Consider the following 24530-nt stretch of genomic DNA (forward strand, 5'->3'; position numbering starts at 1 on the left):
GTGTCAAATTCAATATCACGATAAAATTAAAATTTAGTGCCATCGTGTGAAAAAGAAAAAAACATTTATTCAGTTTAAAATATTATTTTTACAGAAATTAATAAGAATAAACAAAATCATGTCCCTATAGTGTGTTTTGACATTTCAATTGAATCTTTTTTCAACAACACACTTTTCTGTCAGCAGTATATAAAAAAAATCTACATTTAATTAAAGGAAAAGCACAAATCAGATAAACTACCTTAGATGGTTGATTACCTTGTTAAAAACGGTTTTATACACAGAGCCACATAGTACTATCATGTACAGCAGTGTCCAATGTTTCATGTTATCCAATGCAAAACAACGCTCTTGGTACACACAAGCTCAGTGAAAAGCCAGTCATATTCCATGGTGATGGTACTTCTCTCAATGGGGTCTTCTAACCATCCAGACGTCAGAGACAGACAGACACCCGGACAGTTAGTGTGGCCAGTCACATTTCCATGGTTGTGACTTCGGAGCTTTGAAGCACTTTCCTAACTTCTCACATCCTGCGGGAGCCCAGTTCTGGGGATTGGAGAAAGACATTGATAAAACACTGATGTGTTTCACCTTTACCAGGTTTACTGAGAAAGGTGAGTTTACTGTTGCAACTGCTGTTATATGACGATGATGGCTGTCCCCTTGAACGGGATTTGCCATGGTGCAGCCACACAGGGGTGCTGTTGTTACATTAATTAGTCAAGCATCTGCAGACATTTGGAGGATTTCAAGACCTGACACAATGTAATTGTTTGGTAAAGCTAACTATACTCTCTTATTTCCTAAGTAGTAAAATAATACAAACACTTTTTTTTAAGAACTACAAACCCAACAGTCAGCACAAAAGGTATTATTTAAACATCTCTAACACAATAAGATACTTGACTGACAAAGAGTGAGACAAATACCTAGTAAACAAATCTGTAATTGAGAAGAAAAAAAAAGCCCAACTGGAACAATAAAAGCTCAGAGAAGAGGCGTACATTTTGAAAAGATGGGAGAGGAAATGAGAGAGACCTCTAAACAAGGAGATCTTAATATTTTTTTTCTTTTCATTCTGTCTGAGAGACAATGAGCTGGAAACAAAAGCCTCCGAATAAGACTCGATGATTGTATGACTGATATAAAACATGATTTTTATCAGTCATGAGAAAGGCACAATGTGTCTTTCATCATATTCAATTGTAAGAGTCCTATTTGGAATACAGCCATCCTGTATGTAGATTCCAAAGTAGTGTATAAGGTTTGAAAAGGCATTCTACCACCTCCTTTATCACATGAAATGTACTGTATCTATGCAGTCAACTTTATATTCCAGGTTTATGTTATTACCATTTGAATCTGCATGTATACACATGGCATGAAATAACTTTACAAATATAATATGTCTGAAAGGCTCCTACCATGACGGCCATGTCACACATGTTGAGCTGGGGGAGACCTGGGACCAGAGTGTTCTTATGGAGCTCCACCACTTGAGAGATCCTGCTTAGTGCATCCCTGTACTCTTTAGTAACAACACTACACACACACACACACACACACACACACACACACACACACACACACACACACACACACACACACACACACACACACACACACACACACACACACACACACACACACACACACACAAAAGAAACACACAACGACATGTCAAGGATAATTCACTTTTCACTTCCTCCCACGCACGCACGCACGCACGCACACATCCATACCCACTATGAACCAGGGGCCTGTACTACGAATCAAGAGTTGGCGTTAACGAGGTAACTTCAGGTTCAACCCAGGGTTTCCTGTATCACGACGGTGGATCACTTGTTTACCGGGGTAGATAGCCATGGTAACACATGCTGAACGCCTAACCTGGTCGGGAGCAGGTTAAGTTGGAGATCAGAGATCAACCGGTATAAAAGCCCCGCCCACTAACTCATTCGTGAGGATAATGGCGTCACCGTTCATAGAAGATCATGCGGAGCTTGGTGCGCGGATAGTGAGAAGTGCGCTCAGAAGAGCCAGAACATTTAGAGACCGACAAAACCCTTTGGCATTCCCTGATGACTATATTTATGCAAGATATAGATTCTCAGCAGAGAATATCTTTATATATTATCTTTGCCAACTTCTTGAGCCGTATGTTGCCAATGCGACACATCGAAGCCGTGCGCCCACAGTCCCACAGACTGTATGCATAGCGTTCCGTTATTTCGCTACGGGTACTTTTATGTAGTGTCACGTTGATATGTTATTACTATTCACTGGGGTGTCTCCCCTTAACCTCTTCTGTTGTCGTTCGGTTGCTTTGACCCATTTTCTAATTATTTCCATATCAGAAATGTGGGTTTCCTTCAACCAAAACATTTCAAAACAAAAAGAACAATGTGTATGGTACCGTACAATGCTCTTCACAAGTTAAATAAATGATAATTCACTATTTTCATAGCATTTTTCAAAAAGAATAAATATGACATTGAAAGAAAGAAATGGTGAAACCCCCCACAAAAGACTCAAAAGGCACAACAAAAAAGCCACAAAAAGGTATAAAAAGACCAAAACGTAGAAAAAAAGTTTATCAAATAAATCCTCATGTGTTCTCCCTTTCATAGGAACACAGAAAACGAATGTCAGTGTAACTAAGTTTAGTGTCATTCATTCAGTCAGTCATGTACTATATCTTCTCATATTCCAGTTTTTCTATCTCCAGCCTTGATTTTTTATTATTAAAAAGAGTCTTATACTCTATATCGAGCTCCAGGGTTCTTTTATACAGGGCCCTCACATTGTCTGCCCCAACCTAAAACAAATAAAGAACATTGTCCCTTTGCAAGGCACACTTGGAGAAAGTTGAACGTGTCCATTTGACGACTGTGTTTCAAGGTTCATTGCTTATACCTCGTGTTTTGTCTTGGCCTTGAAGTGGAGGCCCTAGGCTCAGGGGGAGGAAGAAATTCATTTTCCTGCTGAGTTTAACACCAAAGCAATTTAATCAATTGAGTCATATTTGAAATGAGCACTTTAAGGACTTGTGTCTCATGTTCAGACCACCACCATTAGCAAGTAATTACAGACACTTCAGTCACAGCCACACGTTCACACACTCTCACCATCTGTGTTGCAAGTGGTAAAAAAAACTCAAAAGTGTACCCCCAAAATGCTCTTTGAGCAGGCAGACACAGTGTCCTGATCATCTAGGACCTCCAATTGAGAAAGTAAATGGCATATTTGATAAATATTCAGCAACCACATATGGCATACATACTGGCAAATGACTATTAGTTTCACTGTTACCTCTGTATGGCACAGTGGGACGACAGTGGGTGGTGGCAGCAACACCACTGTATTTCCTGTCACTGCAGAGAACAGTAATACATTTCACTCCTACAATATTCATAAATAATTGTTGAATGAACATGGTCACATAGATTACTTGAAACATACATATGCGTGGGTTTCCGAGCTGCTGCCACCAGGGTCTGAAGAAATGCCCCCTTCCACTCCTTCCATCATGGGGCGACCCTGATAGCTGGAGAGGGCCAGCTCCTCAGCAGGAGTGAAGTCCTGTGGGGGAGGGCCCCCCAGTTTTCTTTGCCTAATTTTTCTTCCTGTTGGCTGCAAGCAATTTCATTGTTCTATAGGCCCTTTGTATACCAATATCCTACAAAAGGGACTGACTCAGGCAATTCAGCCTTGTACTTGTTGGCCTTAAAATATGAAAGTTAAAGTATTGCCTACTGCTCCTTACCATTTTGAATTATGTTTTTATTTTTTATTTTTATTTGCTCCCACGATCATTTGCCACTGCCAGCGTTGCAACTAAAATAATACAGCAACAAAAGTTTAACATGGAATGCACAAGTGTAATTATGGTCACATCTTGTGCCTGGGGCAGTGCTATCAATAAGTCATGTAGCTTACACATTTATAGCGTCTGCTATTTTCTGCCAGCTTGGCAGCAGCGACTTTGTTGATTTTTGCCTGTATTGTATGTCTGTATTCCTGATATGTTTGTATTACAATATTTCACGCAGCAGGAGTAGACAAAGGCCGGGTTTCCCAGATTCGTTAAGAAGCTCTTAACGCTAAGAGCTTCTTAGGAGCGTTCTAAGAGCGTTCTAAGAGCTTCTTAACGAGTCTGGGAAACCCGGCCAAATATTGTAAGATTATTGTCTGATCGTCCTGCGTGAAATATGCGGCTATTGTTTTGTCCATGTTTGCGATTGGACATACGGTGCAAACACCGCCCCTTTATGTGAACGCGCACATCTCTAGATTGGAAAGATCTGGGTTGAGTTAGAGTTGATAACCGCCGTAGTGATACCGCTTATTGTGATTGCGATTGTTAGCCTTCGTGTAGCCGGGTAACTGAAAGTAATCCAGAGCATGTTGATCTTGATTCGTAGTACATGCCCCTGGTTATACAATTTAACACAGAGAACAGATGTCATTCATAGTATATAGATGGTGAACAAACTCAAGTCATCATATAGGCCTATATCTAATGACAAAGCTTTCAACAATCAATCGGATATACACACACACCTACCCACCATACACAGACAGACATAATAAGAACACACAGAGGTGTTTGGGGAACCCCTCCTCAGTAGAATCAAATCTGCCCCCCCCCGTCCCCTCGTTTCTCAATTACTCTAGTTGGACACCAGGCAAGCACCTCTGAGCATCATTATATTCAGTGTGTAAAACACAGAGGCCCTGAAGGCTTTCAGAGGAACTCTGCTCTCTGTACGACCTGTAGGGTTAATGGGCTGTTTGTGAGTGAGTGTGTGTGTGCGTGTGGTTAGTGGCATGACACGCATATAGACAAATATCACCAGTACAATTACACCCGTAAAACACTCAGTAGCAGCACCTGTGCCAGCCCACTCCCCTTCCCCGTCTCTTCTCTGATCCCAGCTATCTGATTGGCCCCCGGGGAGCATGTGAGCGTGTGTGGGGTGAAGTGTCAATTAGAGTAATAACCCCAGGCCCTGTCCGAATCACACCTCCTCCAGCCTCCCTTCCCCAATCTCCCACAGGGCTGTGGGGCTTCTGCCTCACCACTGCACCTGCCCCCCCACCCCCTCCCCCACTATCTGTCACTCTCTTTCTGGGCCACAGACTACTGCAATATTCACACCTCTGTTCCAGACTATTCATTCGTCCACTGGCCAGTATCTCACTTTCTGTCAAACCTATGTTAGTCCCATCCTTACTTTCTACGCTAGTTAATTATACACGTTATTCCTTTCCCCTGTCCCCCTATCCTGTAGCCAGTGTGAACATCCCCTTCCCGCTCTCTCTCTCTCTGTTTCTGTATCCGTCTGTCTCTGTTTCTCTCACAGGGCTATACACATTGTTGTGTGTGTTATACTGTGTGTTATAATGTACACATAGTCACATCCCTACTCCAACAGAATCACTTGCCTATCCCTCTAATCCAACTTTAAGGCCTTCAAAGAGCCATGGCTAAACTGTACATCTGTAGAGATTTCTCATACAGCGTGTCTGATGCCAAACTGCATAGCCCTATCTCAGCTTCCCTAAGGTTGTGTTCCTATCTGAAATGAGTAAAGCTCTCTGGGATGTCAGTGTAATATTTCCGACTGAACAGCACCAGTTACTGGGTAGCACAGCTTCAGCCAGAGATAGCGAGACCGCATCAGATCATAATGACGAAGCATTTGGTACCATCCTATCAGAGCTGGAGATATTGATCACCGGGCTTCATTTGTAGATAACTGCTTCGACGGCACTATCTCTTTGCGATGCATCACAAACACGCAAGTGTTAACATTTTGCAGGAAACAAAGAGCAGGGCAAGTTCTTTATACACAGCATGCATAATAATCTGTGGATAACCCTAAATCAAAACAAACAATACCATATTTATTTACACTCGCCCCCCAACCAACAATGAGAAAGCTGGAGTCAGCAGAGCTCATTATCCTCAACCTAACCCTTCGCTCGCTGGAGCAAACACAGATTTTTAGAATAATAACAAGAGTGGATGCAAATGAGGCTCTTTGATTTATAATGCATGACACCCAGGGGGGAGGGGGCATTGCTCAGGTGTGTCACCACTCTGATTACGGATTCATAACCCCACTAGTGAAGGGGGGGGGGGGGGGGGGGGGGGGGGGAGGATGCGCGCACACAAACACACAACTGCGGCACCAGGAGCGAAACGCTAGGGAATTGAAGAGACAATCATATAACTCTGCCCCTCCTCCCCAACCCCAGAGGAAATTGAGCAGTTCAGTGAAGACTATTGATTGGGGGCAGTCAAAGTGCTTGTCTGGCCAGCAGACAGGCAAGTAGGCAAGCAAGCAGGTAACCAACAGTCAGGTTCATAGTTTGGTAATCTGGACAAGACAGGCAGACATGCAAGGTTGGGATGTGGGTTCAAGTACAATCTCAGTGGGTAGCTAAGTTGGACTGTACTGGACTGAGTAGTGTGTGCTGCTGGCTATACCAGTCTGCCACAGTAGTGAAGGTATGTGTGCAGACAGGCCCTATATCATCTTAAGTGGCTCTTTAGGTGCAGACAGAGATTAATGACAGGAAGTCAGACAGCAGGTCCAGCTGGGGGCCCAAGGAACACACACGACTGGCTGTAGTAGCCCTGCATGCACGCACGCACACACGCACGCACACACACGACACACACATACACAGGGGAGGAGAGGAGTAAAGCAAGATATGCGACAAAGATAGTGCAGAGAGAGTCGGTGAGAACAGGAGAGTGTGTGTATGTGTGTGTGTGCCTCTACTCCATCAGTTTGGGCCCTGGTGAACCACACTCTCCAGTATTCAACACAACACAGCACTGAATATTGATCTGGCCTTTTTAACTCTGAGGGCTGCATACAAGAGAGGCTAAGAGTACAGGCAGATCAAAACCACATTAATGTTTAATTATTCAATCTCACTTCAAGAGCAGATTGAGGAAGTCAAGGAAGGGAGAAGAGAGGAGAGAGGCAAAGAAAAAGAGAGAGCTAGAGCTAGCCTGAGGGTGTGTGTGTGTGTGTGTGTGTAGTAGTAGCCTAGGAGCTAATCTGCCTGAAGACAATATTAAAAGAATGATGAGGGATCAGAGACTAAGCCATATAATACAAAACTCAGTTCCCTCATCAAATCACAACAGAACAGTGAAGCTGTTCTCCATGGTATAGCAAAAGAAGATGCACTGAGAACAATTCAGCCTATCCTCAAGGAATTTTTGGATGGAAAGGTTGCCAACAGATGTTCTCAAATGAAGGGTCTTCTTTGTGCTAATCTCAGTAACATGTGCCCATTTCAGACCTGGGCTTAGAATAATACCTGGTATCATTACACTAGTGTCCCAGCCAGCCCCACCTCTCTCCTCAGGCTCACCTTCTCAGAAGCGCACACAGATCCATTAAACAGCCTTTGCAGTCTCAATTTAGACCAGGAGTATTTGTCTTGCAATTTTAACTTCCAACTGTGATAGCTGTAGGCCAGACAATGATCGTAGGAGAGCTGTTTGCAATCACAAAGAGGAGACTTTAATCAGCTTCTCTGTGCCTGGCCAAATCAATCTCCAGCCAGCCAACCAGCTCTGGATCAGTATCGATCCCATACCTCCACCCCCTCGCTGACCCACCCCACTACCCTCTTCCCCCTCTCCTGTCTTCTCTTATTTAACCAGAGGTCAGAGTACCACAGACAAGCCTTACAACCCCCCCCCCCCCCCCCCCCCCCATTCTAGCACACCAGTATAGAGCCCAGAGATCTGGATAGCAGTATTGTAGTCAAGCCACCTAAAACGAGACCAAGTCATGACCAAGACCAGTGTATTGAGACCAAGACAAGACCGAGTAAAAATGCGGTTGATTCCGAGACGAGACATTAAAAAAGAGGTCTCTAGACTGGTCTTTAGACCAGCACCGGTCTCGAGGTACTACAACACTGCTGGATAGGCATTAAGCACCAGATCAAACACATTTCCCCAATTGAACACAAACCAGCATGATCTCCAATCCCACTGTCATCAGACAGTGAAGAGCAGGGGCCTCTTTGTGGTCTGCATTGAGATAAGGGGACATAGAAACATAGGAATACATTGGACAATCTCTATTGTTTTACTGATTTGACTAGACTCACTTTATTGGGTATTTCTCCCCAGGGTCCCGCACTAGGTGGAAGATGATTGGTTGCATGGAGTGTTCTTTCTGGATGTGGGTGGTTACACCTGCCACCTCTTGGCCGGGACAGAAGTTAATCCCCTGAAACATACACACACACACAAACACACACAGACATTTAGCTTCTGTTAGACACTACTCCACAGAGCAGAGGACACTGGAAACTGTGCCAAAGATAACACAGTTGGGCTGTCCCTCAGAAAGAGCCCTTGAAAAGAGAAATTACCAGATGAGATGGCTGCTGGGATGTTCAAGGCTGCAGCTGATGTGCTCAAATACACATGGAAACCCTCCTCACCCTACCCCATTTATGCTGAGTGTTGGATCAGGGGACAATATAGATCACTGGACTCCCATACAAACTTGACAACTTGTATTTCTAATTCATGTTAGAATTGCATCTACGAAGGGCCTATTTTCACTGCTGGTGGAGCCTTTATGGTTGCACATCAGAAGGGGTTCACTGTTGAGGCTGCTCCCCGCCTTTTCCTATTGCCATTGCACAGTAGGAGATGGAGGGATCTGGCTGTGATCACAGGCTGATTGAGTCACACTCTCCTCCAAGCTCCCCTCTCTTGGGACACCCTGCAGGAGCCCTTCAGTCTCTCTCGCACGCGCACACGCACACACTCTCTTGTGAGGAGCCCAACTAATATTGAGAAACCATTCATCTGTAAGGCCCTATCTACCCCCCTCTGGGACTACAGGCTGCTCACGCTCTATAGAGCACGGGCACAAATAGCTGTACACGCGCGCACGCGCACACACACACTTCACTGTACTGCTATGTCCCGTATGATCCAGACTTGCCCAACCTCTTTGAAGCAGTCTTCTCTACACCCTGGTCTTGGAAATGTAAAAGACTCATACTCCCAGAAGGCTTCTGGAGAGACCCGGTGTCTGGATCTGAGGAGGAGATGCACCACAGAGAACTACATATCTCCCCAGGCATTAATAATAGAGCAAAGATGGCTACAGAAATCCTGACTTATGGATGGAGTGCAGGAGTTACCATTAAAGGACACAAATTAAAGAATAAAGAAAGCTACAAATCAAAAGCAGAAGAATTTAAATGCATTCTTACAATACTTTACCTTGAGATGACACAAAATGTACAGAATGGTATTTCACACTACAGAAAACCAAGGAACAACAGATGTGTCTACCGATATTGTCGAATAATGTCTTGCTTCACTTCTTGTTTATCTATTATTTTACCACAAACAAATATTCTGTTATTCTAAACTAGTGAAGCAAGGTTAACAAAGGCTCCATGTTTACTATCCACTGCTAACCAATAGAAGCACAGCATAGTTTCTATATGAGATGGTGATTGGTTCTGTGGTAAGATGGGAGGGGTCAGTGGACATGATGAGGTTAATGAAGTCCTGACATTTTAAATCTTACAGCCAGACTGGGAGCCCTTGAGCCTGCTCTTCATACTGTCCTTTGCGCGCGCACACACACACACACACACACACGCACACACACGCACACACACACACAACATATGCACACAAACACACACTTGTGCAGCAATCAATAGGCAGCTTACAGGCAATCAGACGGCATTATTTGTGAAGTTCCACTCCAGTTCACATGAGCTGATAGAGGAGCTGGCTATTGATTCAGCACCCCTCTCCGAGAGAGCAATTTAAGCGACCGATGAGGCATAAAACAAACGGCCACGTTGGTACCAGAGCACCAAGGCCGGATGGACAGGAGGACGACGTGTTTCTGAAGGTAAGGACGAGGAAAGAGAAAAGTCTTTCTCTCTGCCTACCTTGTCTCTTTCCTCCTGTATACTCAGCGAGAGGGAGGAAAAAAAGGGGACTCCGATAAAAGTGAGCTAACATGGTGAAGAGGAGTGCTCATTCATATTCATGACATTTCAAACATACACAATGGATGTTGTTACAGTAATGAGGAAATTGATTTGTACAGCTATGTGGATGTTTTGTTAAGTTGACGTGTATGTGGTGAGAAATTCAGAGAGAGAATCAACAAACTAAGTGAGTGACAGACAGACAGATACATAGACAGATACACAGACAGACAGACAGACAGACAGACAGACAGAAAGTCTACTAGATGTCAGTTACTCACTTTGTTAAACTCCTCCCAGGAGTTACTCCACGTCCAGTAGTGTGCTTTGTAGGGTCCGACCCGGACGGCCATCATCTCGTTGCCACGGTAATAGAAGATGGGCCTGTAGGGTGTGAAATGGGATTGGTGGGTGACAACTGGAGGACTGTGATAACCAAGCCTTCACTTCAGGATCCCCCACTGGCAGGACTAAGAATGCCACTTTGCAGCCCTCACACACACACCTCCCATGCTGTTATCCCCAGCTCACCCTCACCCTCTCAGCTCTCACATACATCTTGCCCCCCAACACAGTTTCTTCCTGTGAGGTCTAACCTGTTGATGAGGCTGTTGTTGAGCAGAACAGGTGTGAGGTCCAGGCTGTCGAGGCTCCTGTCGTCGGGGGTGCTGATGCCAGCCAGTGTCAGACTCGTGGTGAACACATCCACCACACTGGCCAGCTGGTGGCTCACCTGGGATAGTGGCAAAAGGAGGGGGGGGGTTGAGACAAGAGAGGAGAGTTTACTGTAAACACGGTCTTGGGATTTCATATTGACAGTGTGGTGTCACGGTGCAGGGCAGGAACTAGCCTCTCTCTCTCTCTCTCTCAGAGAGAGAGAGAGAGAGAGAGAGAGAGAGAGAGAGAGAGAGAGAGAGAGAGAGAGAGAGAGAGAGAGAGAGAGAGAGAGAGAGAGAGAGAGAGAGAGAGAGAGCACAATGGCCCAGAGCGCACACACACACACAACGCTATGAAAGAACTACTTTTAAGACGTGTGTGTGTGTTTTAAAATACTGATGATGCATTTCTTCACTCTAATCTGCGCTCACAGGTTTATTATAAACCCTCCAAATGAGGAAAGAGGAGTGAGGAAGGAGAGAGCAAGAGACAGAGACAGAGAGAGAGAGAGAGAGAGAGAGAGAGAGAGAGAGAAGATGAGGGCCCGGCAGTAGCCGTTTTATCTCTGTTCCCCAGTCGCTATGAAAAGCTTTATTTTATTTATAAACTTTGAACTATTTTCAGATAAAATGCCATTTTTTCACTGTCATCCTTGATCTTCCATTCCTTTCTCTCCTGAGCAGGGTCTTTGAGCGAGACGGCACGCTCGCCATCAGATAGCACTATCAGCCCAGAGCAGCTGGGATGCCATGTGCCGACGCGGCGCTATCACCACTCTGCACACACACACCGGCTCCACGGCGTACAAATGAATTCTTTTTTTTTCTCCCGCAGCCACAGCAGCCGCCAGAAAAGACGCTGCAACACATTCCATTATCTGTATGCTCAGGCCTATACACACATAGAGGCAGAGAGAAACGAGCTCTCGCTCTCTCTCTCTCTCACACACACACACACACACACACACACACACACACACACACACACACACACACACACACACACACACAGACAGAGATAGAGAGACAGACAGAACATACTTGATAGGGAAACACACAAGTAAACAGGTCGTCCCACAAACACACAACAAAACAAAAACACAAATTGAAGCACCCAATTAACAGTTAACTACCCACACAGACAAGCCTCATATCCCTCTACTAAACACACCCCATTAAAACTGCCTTAGGGAAGCCGAGACTATTTTGTTATCTCTCATTTACTCTCATTTCCACTTGTATTTTCTGTCTCTCTCTTCATTTCTTTCTCCACGTCAGCTTTTGTCTGTGTGTCCTGGCTCTGCTGTGCAGCTGGTTATCAGAGAGAGCAGACCTGCTATCCCTGTCCCAGCCTCTCAGCCGCTCTGTCTCTCCACTGATAAACACAACAAAAGGGATTGTGACGGCAGTGTTGGGGGCCAGAGCATCTCCCCATTCCTCCCTCCCTTTATCCCCCTCTCCGTCCCTCCCTCTCTCTCCCAGTCAATCACCAGGGGAATGCTGAAGCCATGCTGGTCTCTTGCCTTTCTCCTCTCTCTCTCTGTCTCTCTTTCCATCCTCTCTTCTCCCCCAACCCAGTGATGGATGACACCTCATCATCACAACCCTGGGGGGTGCAACATTCTATTCTGTCCAGTTCAGATCTACAGGTTCTCTGAAGATATGTACATTTACTAACCTAACTGAAGTCTGGATATTCATCACCTCACCAATCAAAACCAAGCCCTTAGTCTGTACCACTAGAGAAAAATATACTCAAGTTGGGTAAATATGTCAGCAATCAGAGCAATATTTTGGCAGCTGTTGAAGTCAAAGGCAGTGTGAGCAGAACAAACTGTGTTTGTGTCTGAGCCTGAGACACTGCACACATCTAAACACTGCAACTCTATTCTGTGGGCTGGTATTCCTCCAGGGTAGTGTTTGTGCTCAGAGCTTAGGCATATAGAAAGTGCTGAATGTGGAAAGAGATCAAGAGAAAGATTTCAACTGTGCACTAAGCAACAAAGGGTTGGATCAGGTTCCTGGTCCTTCTCCCTGCCTGTTCACAGATAAACACACACACACAACACAACAAAGGAGCTCGATCACAGACTTACTTAGGGGTTTCTCTTTATGTCAACCTGCCCACTCTGAGGCCAAATCACCACACACATAGCAGAGGTTCCTCAGTGTGTGTGTGTGTGTGTGTGTGCTGGTTCCAGACAGTGCAGGTGTTTTACATGACATTCTAACGTTCTAACGTTCTCTTCCTGGAAAGCCAAACAGCAGGTGGTTCTTTCTCTGTGTGCACACACACACAACCATACCAGCACATCGAAGACCCACACATAAATCCTCCCTGGCACAACCAGTTATCCCAGCCCCCCCCTTTATCCTGAACGCCTGGCATATTCAGATACAGAAGTCCTCATTACTGCTCAATCCAACCTCAGCAAACACACAAACAGATTAGCTCTCTAAGACGCTCCCCAACCTCCTCTCGCTCGCCACTCTGCCTCGCTATCAGGGCCCAGCACACCCCAGCCAGATGAGCCGAGGGCAGGGCTTACTGCAGCCCGCAGCCTGCTGCCTCCGCTTGCTCCTCCAAAAAATCCTCCAGCACCATAGCCCCGTGTCACAGCTGCCCCTAATACAATTAAAAGTCATTTGCAGAACGCGCAGGCTTAGAGGATCAGGGTTGGGGGAGTGGGACAGTGTGGGGGATGGGGTGTTACAGGAGGGAGGTGTTGGGATGGTGTGTGTGAGGTTGGGAGGGAGGGAGCCATATTGTAAGTGTTTGGCAGGAGGAGTGCAGGCATGCACACAAACACAGCCTTTTTTAGGTGTCTTTGGCCTTTGAGTTGAGAAACTTCTATGCTTTTTGTATCTTTCTTTTCTCTGTCTCTCAAAACGGAGAATCCCCGGAGATGTTATGGACAGTGATACATTTTACATTTACATTTTAGTCATTTAGCAGACGCTCTTATCCAGAGCGACTTACAGTAAGTACAGGGACATTCCCCCGAGGCAAGTAGGGTGAAGTGCCTTGCCCAAGGTCACAACGTCATTTTGCATGGCCGGGAATCGAACCAGCAACCTTCGAATTACTAGCCCAATTCCCTAACCGCTCAGCCACCTGACTCCTCTACCTGATAAGGTTCTTTATAGCTTTGTTCTGCTTCTAAACTAGAGTGGCCAGGTTAACGCTTGACATTCTGGAAAAATCCAAGGGATCCAGCTATGCGCAGATGGCAGAACACATCTCACATCGAAAAGGATGACCAAAGTACTTAATCCCCCAAAAATGCATGACCGGGAATCGAACTGGCAACCTTCGGATTACTAGTCCGACTCCCTCACCGCTCAGCCACCTGGCTCCCTACCTGATACAGGAGAGAAACAGACACAGGAATACACTGAAGGCAAGAACTTGGTAGGGTAGGGTCTGCTCTGGGGTACCATCAATTCACTGGTGTAGTCTGATGGTATTGTCTAACGCTTGTTAGACAATACCAACGCTTGTCTAATACATGTTTTTCCTTTTATCTGTAGTGCTATTTATCCATCTAAATTGCTTCGAGTTGTGTGAGTTGCCAGTTTTTGGTCATACATTGTTAAAAAAACAGGCGCTAAAAAAGGACTGTCAGATTAAAACATAGATACAGTAAAAATCAACAGTTATTCGCTTTACTATAATTTATTTATATTACTGTATTTTTTACAAGAAATCTCCCTATCATTCCATTACCTCTTTTCCTTTTAACATATTTTAATTGTTAGAATAGTCATACACCTCAAAAAAGAAAAAATACACACTGACACTGGATGTGACTGGATGTCTCTCCATGTATTAGGGCCTAAAATCAATAAAATGGTATTAGGGGAGGGGTAAAAAATTATATTAGAAATAAAATTCCTCCTCTTGGAGATTGAAGTAACAATCCCATGATTCAGTATGCCCTCAGAGACTATAATAGTTTGTGTCCACAACAGTGAAGCGATTTGAGCGAAGCAAAGCTTTCCATTCACTTTCAATGGAGCCGGGCAAATCGTTTGCATGGTGCATTGTGGGAAGGGGAATGGTCAATACCTGTGTTTATTTATGTAAAGTAGTGGTTAAGTTATGCAAAATCTTTTTTGTTAAATCGCATGATACATTTAAATAAACAGTTCATTATTATCAATTTAATATGATTTCCTTGTCATTTTGAAATTCAGGGAAAATGTGTCAAATATTAGTTGGGAAAAACGGATTTTTTTTTTTTTTTTTACAGTGTTGAGATGTTATATAGAGATGTTCTATATATAATAGAGCTAGATCGCACTCGGGTTGTGGTGCTCAAAGCACCCCAAAAATACATTAGAAAAATCTGGTTACTCAAGATAATTTACAGACTTTGTTGCTTGTTGACTTTGTTGTCACAGACAGAAGTTTCATGTAGGAACTATTATCTCTCTACTAGTGATGCATCAAGTGTGAAATTCTGGGCTGATACCGATGTTTACAATAACACTGCTGATACTGATGGTTCACACTCCTATTGATGTGAAAAGATGCTGGTATTTTGGTTCACATGTAGGTCATGGTATTTTAAATGTGTTTTACTGATTATGAAAGTGCAGACTAAGTTTTCAAATGGTGTTTCGTACATTGGAAATATTTGAAGATATGTCTATTTAAATATTGGTACCCCTTAAATGTAATCACGGTCACCCTCTCGGCATCCAAAAATATGCTGTTTTTGGATGCTTTTATGTAGGCCTTAGTGGTCCCCTAATACTGTATCTGAAGTCTCTTTCCCGAAATTCAGCCTTGGTGCAGAATTACAGCCACTACGAGCAGTCCCACAATGAGCTTTCCTTAGGACTTGCCATTTCTGTGTCTGTAGCTTTAAATGCTATGAGGAGGAGAGAGGCGGGGCTAACTGCCATGCTTTGGTTGTTTGCAAGCCATGTTGTCTCTCGAGGAAAAAACGATATTGCATTCGCAGGTTGTAGCTCATTTTCTCATTGGCGGGCCAAATTCTCTGGCCGAGCAAGCAGAGAAAGGGGAGGTAACCTTTCCTCTTATGACGACATAAGAGGAACATTTATAATCGGAGCGTTTGAGCTTTCATTTTCTCAAAGGCGGAGAAAAATACCCAGGGCTTGGTTTACACCTATCAACATTTCAAGCCACTGGGGGACCAAAGGCAGGCTAGGGGAACTCTTATTAATGTTACATAACCTCCTAAAGTGAAATGTTCATGTCATGGGACCTTTAAGATTTTGAACTTTTATTTGAATGCATATTGTGTCAGATAGGTGGGGACTATACTGTATGGTGTGATGAACCAAGTCTTTAATGGATATTCACTGTCTCCTATCAATGACACACCCTGACCTTTGTACTGGAAGTCAGGAAGTTACAAAGTTACAAATTGTGTAATAAAAAGTACTGTGCTTGATTGACTGATTGATGGCCTCTATTCTAATGGTGATTTTAGACATGAATCATGCTGTGTAACAAATTGATGATACAGAGGCTACTTGGACGGAGGAGGACTGCTATAATGCTCTGCTCTTTCCCCCAAAACCGCCAGACACACCCAACACTCATGATGCCTACTCCATGGCTTAAACTTTGCTGAATCTATGCAAACACACCGAAGGTGCCATGAAAAGTGTCACATGCCCATGGTGTTTGACAGCTACTTTACACGAGAGCGGCTGCATGGTCACACCCTTACTGTAATTAGCCTGTGATTCACTGATTATACCGTTCCTGTGTTTCAAAAGTGCCTTACTTCAGGATGTGCTCTGATTTAACACCAGAAAAATATCAGAGAGAGAATGTGGATAATGGAGAGGGGGGGGTTGTATAGAAATAGAGAACAAAAGGGAAAAAAAGAGAGCAATCATGTTTAGGGATGCGTATTGATAAGATTTTAACGATTCCGACTCCTTATCAATTCCTGCTTATCGATTCGATTCCTTATCGATTCTCTTATCGATTCTCCCCTCTACATCCAACTAGGTCTGTGCGTCCTGCACCCCCCCACACACACACATGTTCTCAACGAATTTCTCAAACTGGCTTTGACTGGCTCTAAAATGAGCTAATACCTACCAGCTGTAGGCCTCTTCAGGCCTCTGTTTTCAAAACAAAATCTAGTCGGAGATAGAAACTTTCAGTTTCCTTGTGTTCAAGCTTCTATTACTCAACACCAGTAGGACTTACAGGGGTCCTAACAACAGGGAAAATAACTTCAGTGTCACCTTTGAAAAGAGACCATTTACATGCATGTACTCCAAATGGTTCAACAACAGCTTTCAATGTACTTTGGGTATGTTGTTTAGGCGTTTTCAGGCACATTTAACAGGACTATTAAAAGGTTAAACAATTAAAATGCAAAGTTTAATAATGGATTAAAAATCGATATGCTCAGTTTAATAATGGGACACGCGAACGTTTGCTGATAACACACGCCACCCCGATAACGTGAAATGATCAATAAGATCAATACTAATGGGAGACGAATGCCGGAGCTAAAATGTATGCTTCAAACGACGGGACAGAAGATAACTAGATCGACAACACACAATAAAGGCAAATTGCTTCACACAGTAACAAGTGGTTGTGATCACTTTTGAGCAGTTTAGCTCTACCTTAGATAGTTAGAGATGAAGCGCGAACGTTAGCTGCGCTGCTGCATGCATCGAACACATGACGTTCCAGTAACTTCATTCCATGCTGTGTGTTCAAATGCTTCTTCATATTTGTAATATTTCCTCCCTTATATACTTATAAAATATACTTTTTACACGCGTTACAAGTGGCGTTGTTGTCATTTTGTCGTGTGAAATACAACCAAACTTTAGAACGCTTCTTCCTAGTTGCCATGTTTTCTTTAGTCTGTCTGAATAAACTATAATAGTTTGCGCATGCGCAACGGCACAGAGAATCGTTAACAGAATCGTTAAGGAATTTTGCTAACGATTCCAAGGAATCGATTCAGTGGGAACCGGTTCTAAACAAGAACCGGTTCTCGATACCCATCCCTAATCATGTTCTAAGAACATCTGGTACTCACTGTTCCTGCTGGGATGTGTCCAGGCCACCAGGCTATGGCAGGCTCCCTCATTCCCCCCTCAAAGGTGGTCTCCTTCCCACACAGGAAGGGTCCATTGCTGCCACCTTAGAAAACACACACACACACACACACACACACACACAGAGCACCGTTATAAATCATTTACTATAACTGTCGCTTTTGAGATGCTGGGTGGGGCCTTTGATACAGCAAAACAAAGAGAACCCTTGAACAACAGACAGCTTGAGGAAGTACATGACATCCATTCTTGCATGTTTGTAGTAAAGGTATGATGAAAGAAACACAGAATGGCACAAGTGGTTGGTTATGAGTGGATTGAGTCACACCATAGCCTCGCCTCCAGGTTTCCTTCACAGTTTGATGAATGCTTAATCCACCCAGGATGGGGGAGTTGAGAAAGATGTGTGTGTATGTGTGTGTGGTTGACTTACTCTCCTCTGGACCTGACATCACAGCAGCCCCATTGTCAGAAGTGAAGAACACAAAGGTGTTGTTGTCTAGGCCCAGATTACGAAGCCAGGCCAGGATCTGACCAATAGCATCATCTAGCTCTATCACCGCATCACCATACCTGCGTTGAACACCACATATGAACCCTACTGAGCACTGACACGCACACATACAGTACCACAGACCGTGGTGACGGTGGAAACACTAATTCAGCCCTAAATCAGCTATTTAGCTACATGGGCATAGGCTCTTGTTAAAGCCTACTGGTAGGGTGTGTGTATGTTCCCATCCCCGGCTGCAACTGGCTCATTCTGTCCAGGTCTCCCTAATGTCTCTGTCAACGTGCTGCTCGCTGAGGTTTGGGTAGAAACTTAACTGAGGAGGACATGCTAAGTCATCCTTGCACATCGCACTCTCTCACTGGACCCACACTGTGTTTGTGCAACTAATGATCATCCACCCACCCGTCGACCTAGCCATTCATCCATTCATCCATCCGTCAGTCCCATCTATCCGTCTCTTCCTCTCTCACTCCTACCGTCCTCTCTGGCTCTTCCCCAGGAAGCGCTTAGAGGCATAGACGGGGGAGTGCGTGGCGTCTGGTGCCCAGTAGAGGAGAAACGGTTGTTGGGCCAGGGCTTGGCGGTGGATAAAGTCCAGACCCTCCTAGATAATGATTATTAGATTACTTCAACTGCATCACCAAGTCCCACTTGGTAAAGATGAGTCAGTTTCATGGCAAACCAAGACATTTGTTGTAATTGTGTAATTACAGTATAGGCTAGTAAAGGTCACTTAGTAAAGATGTGTCCTTGTATCTCTGCCCCTCACCTCCAGATAAAGCTGAGTGAGGTTGGATTCTCCAGTCTTCTTATTGATCACAAACTCCTCATAGTACCTGAAAAATCAATCAATCAACTAATCAAACAAATAATCACTGACCAGTCAATGAATCTATCAACCAGATTTTCAGATGGTGTTGTAACGTATCAACCAACAAGAATATGGGGGTCAGATGGCTGAGCGATTAGGGAGTTGGGCTATTAATCAGAAGGTTGTTGTTTCGATTCCTGGCCGTGCCAAATTACATTGTGTCCTTGGGCAAGGCACTTCACCCTACTTGCCTCGGGGAGAATGTCCCTGTACCTACTGTAAGTCGCTCTGGATAAGAGCGTCTGCTAAATGTAAATGTAAGAATCATCACGCTCTTTGATCACTGATGTGCCAGAGCAGAGTAAAGAAATGGGACAACACCACCCCAGGAAGGACGCTGGATGACTATGAATTTACACATCTAAATGTCACAGGACAGGGTCTGGATAGTACAAATTGAGCCTTTGCAATAACTAGATGTGAAAGATAGATTTTGTAAATGAAAGATCAATGCAAATTGATAACATTTACATTTAGTCATTTAGCAGACGCTCTTATCCAGAGCAACTTACAGTAAGTACAGGGACATTCCCCCAGAGGCAAGTAGGGTGAAGTGCCTTGCCCAAGGTCACAACGTCATTTTGCATGGCCGGGAATCGAACCAGCAACCTTCGAATTACTAGCCCAATTCCCTAACCGCTCAGCCACCTGACTCCTCTACCTGATAAGGTTCTTTATAGCTTTGTTCTGCTTCTAAACTAGAGTGGCCAGGTTAACGCTTGACATTCTGGAAAAATCCAAGGGATCCAGCTATGCGCAGATGGCAGAACACATCTCACATCGAAAAGGATGACCAAAGTACTTAATCCCCCAAAAATAAACATTCAGCAATTACTGGCATTACTGTTTGCATGAATGTATGATTGCATTTAGAAATATGCACTAAGTGCTGTAGTTTGTTTCAATCAATTTTAAGAATCTTGTTGCTAAATTGCTTGTTCCTTGCTATCTCATGTCTTGAGCTTATATTAGCACATTTACTTCTATTGATGCCCAATATACTGTATTGCTCCTATGAAATATATTTATAGGACAGTAGATGATGGTCTAGTTATCCTTGTATATTGGACCCAATGTTCATATTATCACATTAGTCTTACAGTAGTGTCTAGTGATTAATGATTACATTGTTCTAGTGATAATTCATATATAATTATCCTAAATATTAATTATCAGTGACTTCACAACAGTATACTTCCCTTCACAGACCCCCAGAAACCCAGCAGTAAAGGACATTTCACCTCCCAGACTGAGATAAGTTTAGATGTCGCTGTAGAGCCAGAAAAAGAGGGGGGGTGCGTATTTACCACAGTGTGTGTGTGTGTGTGGGGGGGGGGGGGTGTTATGAGGTGCTGCTGAAGCGTGGCACAGAGAGAAAGCAGTGACGGGCGTCTCTCTCCCGCTCCACCTGTTCCAGGTGTCCTCACACGCCGCCAATACAACCTGCTGTCTCCTGGGGGCGTGTGTATATGTGTGTGTACCTCTGTGTGTGCGTGTGTGTGTCCAGGCTCAGGTATACTGCACTGATTAAACCCACAGCTAAGCGCAAAAAGCGTCTGCCTGCTAGCGCCAATGACCCTGACTACACATATGGCTGTTATGGGAAAAACAAATGGCCGGAAAATGGAATACACAAGCGCAGCTGGTACAGAGATAGGAAAACACTAATGCTCACTCTCTCCTCACATCCGCAGGAGCAGCCAGTCAAATAGAATACTAAGACAGGTAGAGAAAGGAGTTTAGTGTGCGTGAATATGTGGTTAACGTACCTTCCCACCATCTCAGAGTTGTTGTAGACTGGTATGTTGGGCCTGGAGCTGCTGTTGTAGGGACCAAAGTGGCAGTTTGGGGCCCCAAACCACTCATCAAAACCGTGTTCCAGCGGGAGGTACTGAGGTCGGTGCCCAAGATGCCTGGGGTAAAGGAGTGAGCAGAAAGTGGACACACACAGAGTGAGGCCTTATCTCAAAAGTATGGAAAGGTCATCCCTTTTCATTCCAAGGGTGTGTCCAAGGGTTTAATCTGTGAAGGAGCTTCATGCTGACATCATAAATCACAGTGGGCAACCTTTTCGATGTCAAAATCAAGAAGATGAAACCCTACTCACCACTTGCCAACTATCTTGCTCACATAGCCCTTCTTCTTCAGCATTTGAGGCAACAGAATCTCCTCCTTAGAGATCCCTCCCACCATCTCTTGGGGAGTGTAGGCTGAAATAGTCAGGTGATACAGACATGACAGGATTTGTGGCAAATCTCTGCCAGGCAAAACCAGGTGAGATTGATTTGCTTTATCAAACAAAAGAAGACCAGGCAGAGAGAGAGAGAGTACCATTTCTGGCATGAGCATTGGTAGTGTAGAATCCATTCCTAATTGGCAGTCTCCCGGTCAGAAGTGCAGCTCTGGCTAAAGGGAAATATAGTAGCACATAGAAATGAGAACCTACATGAAATAAACTAAAACATCTTAACCAGACATTATAATCTTGTTTCGAATTTGGATGCATTTTGTGTCCTCCATGTACTGTATATTCAAGTCTTATCTTGCAACACAGAACCAGAAAAGACCACAATGAATCAATTAAATGTGAGAGCTATATCAGTTAGGTGATTATTAAGGTTTACCACCTTAGCATTTGAATTTAATTTCTAATTAATATGCAGAGGCTGTATTCCTTAATACCCTCTCTGTGTTTTAAATACAAAAGGTAAAAGAGCCAGGTATGCCACACCAGGCTTCCTCCAGGCTCCCACATCACACACTCAGAAGATAAGTAATTGATTAAGTCTTATTTGCTTAAATATTAATTAGAAGAAAAGAAAATGGTAGATCACTTTTGCATAACAAGTTTATTCAAATTCCTAAATTAGGTATAATTATCATAGTGCATTATCCCTATTAGCATAATAACTTGTCTCCGTCTATCGCCCTAGCACACACTGACTGTTCTGATTTATGCATCAAATTGAATCAAAAAGCATTTCTGCCCCTCTCAAATTTCCTTCTCCATCCCAGTTACACAGGTGTAGCACAACTGCCTCTTTTCTCCCATGTGCTGTCTACTATGTCTGTTAAATAGCTACGTAAAATCTAATATTTGTGTCTACTGGCATATATGAAAGACAAGACCTCACTGTTTCTAGGGTTGCAACACTCACAAGGGGAGCAGAGGGGGTTGGCTGTATAGAAGTCAGTGAGCAGCATGCCCTGGGCAGCCATGGCATCCAGATTAGGGGTCTCTTTGGAGGGCTGGCCAAACACCCCCAAGTCCCCCCATCCCATCTGAGGAGGAGAAGGAACAACCATATGTGGGATCACCTAGTGATGGTCTCATCTATGCAACTCTGTGGTGTAAAAGATGGTGATGTAGTGTAGAAAGTTGAGTGACACTTTTGAGGAAGTGAATATAAAGTTACTTACTCATTGTGCAAATAAGTTAACTCAACCGAAAGAGACAACAAACAAAAATTCTTACGTCATCCATAAGCATGATGATAATGTTTGGAGTTCCATATGATCGATTCTTTGCCGGACAAGGACATATTAAACAACAAAAGACGATGCTGATTTGAACAAAGCAAGAAATCATTGCAAAAAGCACCACAGCACTCGAGCTGAAGTATGAGAGTCATGTGATAGTAAATAAGGAAGTACAAGACGATTCGTCGGCCTTTAGTTTGCTTTCATTAGTGTCTTGAGTGCAAAAGTTTGCGCAGATTGAGGTTGCCAATAAGATAGAATACTAGATTAAGTGGACATGTGAAGGAATTTTATAGGCTAACGTTCATTTAAAAGTATTATTTCAAAGTGATAATTAAAAAACAATAACGTTTAAAAAACATGTTGTTGGACATGTGATCACGTGACTAGAATCCAACATGGCGGTGTGTATTGCTGTCATCGCTAAAGAGGTAACAATATTTTGTTATAAATGCTATACAGTGAAGCCATATTTCCAAATACATGTACAATTCAAATGAATTATTTTTCCGATAGCAACAATTAAGCCATATATCTATATTATTTGAACATAAAATAGCTACTGACCGATACCAAGACAGTGTGTTAGAGCTAGCTAGTTCTTACTAGCTAGCTTTGCTGTGTTGTTGTTGATAGGCTAAGATATTAAATTCAATGGAACATATTTTGATGTAATGTGGAGAGCTAGCAGTATTTCAGATTGTGCCCTTCGAAAAGAAATGATGCTGCACTGAACCCCTTTCAGACTGGTAATAGAATGTCTCAGGCAAAACCCGTTTATCTTCGTTCCGCATCCACAAGAGACAATTAGTCGGCAACGTTTTCGGAGGTCCTCTTATTGTTTAAAGTGAAGTGCAACATATCTCAACTTCTCGTTTGTATATGAGCCACAGTAGAGGTATTTCTTGTCATACACAGAATTACCCCTTGTACATCAAGAGTGTTCCTACTCAAAATGAGTTGAAGTTCCACTACACGGTGCACACATCCTTGGACGTGGTCGAGGAGAAGATATCCGCTGTTGGGAAAGCAATGGCAGACCAAAGGGAGCTCTACCTTGGCCTGCTCTACCCCACAGAGGACTATAAAGTGTATCCCTAATGAAAAAAAAAAAATACCTGGATGAGAAAGTGTTAGTTCTGTACCAGCTCAGTGGCCCATAGGGTCGTCAGTAGTGTATTTGTTTCCAATGATGTAGTAGAGATTATGTAATGAGTCTAATGTAATGTCTATAACTTATGCCCACTGAAGTATACGTGTGTACTGTTCTGTTTCCACCACTGTCTGTTTTTACATTGTGGCACTTTTGATGTACCTTGACTGACACATCAGATATGGGTATGTTACCAACTCCAAGGTGAAGTTTGTAATTGTGGTGGACTCATCTAACACATCATTACGGGACAATGAGATAAGAAGTGTAAGCCCACTTTAATCCCTATACAAAATTATAAATAATTTTGTTTTAGTGATGTTTTCATTTCAGGAAATTGTTTGGAAATTGTTTCAGATGTTTAGAAAATTACACAACTCCTTCACTGATGTGATGTGCAACCCATTCTACAATCCTGGGGACCCTATTCAGTCTAAGTGAGTTACACACTTTTCAACATTATTTTTCTAAATTAAACACTGCTTTTCTAAATATTCTTCAGAATGAACACTGATGACAAATAATTTATTCTTGCCCTGACCATTTTCTTTTTCCATTTGTCTAAATTTCACAGGGCTTTTGATGGTATGGTATCTGCAATGATGGTGCAAGCTTGTTAATTTTCCCCAGTGTTCATCCAAACTGTACATACCACCCTGAAACATCTTACATTACATATTCCCTTGTTTGTTTAAATTTAGCCTCATGTCTAATATCAGTGAAATAAATATAAGTGAAAAAAAAACAATCACCGTCTCTTGATGTTGC

At 43.5% G+C, this 24530-nt stretch overlaps 2 protein-coding genes across 3 annotated transcripts; one reads left to right on the plus strand and one right to left on the minus strand.

Moving 5' to 3' along the window:
* Window positions 1-47: 47 nt before the first annotated feature.
* Window positions 48-22734, minus strand: galns (galactosamine (N-acetyl)-6-sulfatase). 2 transcript variants are annotated; one of them, XM_067249094.1, is made up of 14 exons: window positions 22605-22734; window positions 22288-22411; window positions 21461-21535; window positions 21237-21339; window positions 20899-21042; window positions 19028-19094; window positions 18735-18862; window positions 18178-18317; window positions 17726-17829; window positions 10614-10750; window positions 10299-10401; window positions 8152-8273; window positions 1428-1545; window positions 48-549 (listed from the first exon to the last, which is right to left on the minus strand). In XM_067249094.1, exons 1-14 carry the CDS (start codon window positions 22716-22718, stop codon window positions 463-465), a joined length of 1566 nt encoding a protein of 521 aa, XP_067105195.1. In that variant the 5' UTR covers window positions 22719-22734; the 3' UTR covers window positions 48-462. The 2 variants fall into 2 exon arrangements, with proteins under 2 accessions (XP_067105195.1, XP_067105196.1); XM_067249095.1 differs by lacking the exon at window positions 22605-22734 and adding an exon at window positions 22550-22586.
* A 221-nt stretch (window positions 22735-22955) lies between these two features.
* Window positions 22956-24510, plus strand: trappc2l (trafficking protein particle complex subunit 2L). The gene is made up of 5 exons (XM_067248787.1): window positions 22956-23040; window positions 23528-23700; window positions 23942-24029; window positions 24120-24199; window positions 24337-24510. Exons 1-5 carry the CDS (start codon window positions 23008-23010, stop codon window positions 24380-24382), a joined length of 420 nt encoding a protein of 139 aa, XP_067104888.1. The 5' UTR covers window positions 22956-23007; the 3' UTR covers window positions 24383-24510.
* The last annotated feature ends 20 nt before the right edge of the window (window positions 24511-24530 follow it).

This window comes from Osmerus mordax, chromosome 13 (genome assembly GCF_038355195.1).
Source record: "Osmerus mordax isolate fOsmMor3 chromosome 13, fOsmMor3.pri, whole genome shotgun sequence".
Classification (NCBI taxonomy): Eukaryota; Metazoa; Chordata; class Actinopteri; order Osmeriformes; family Osmeridae; genus Osmerus; species Osmerus mordax.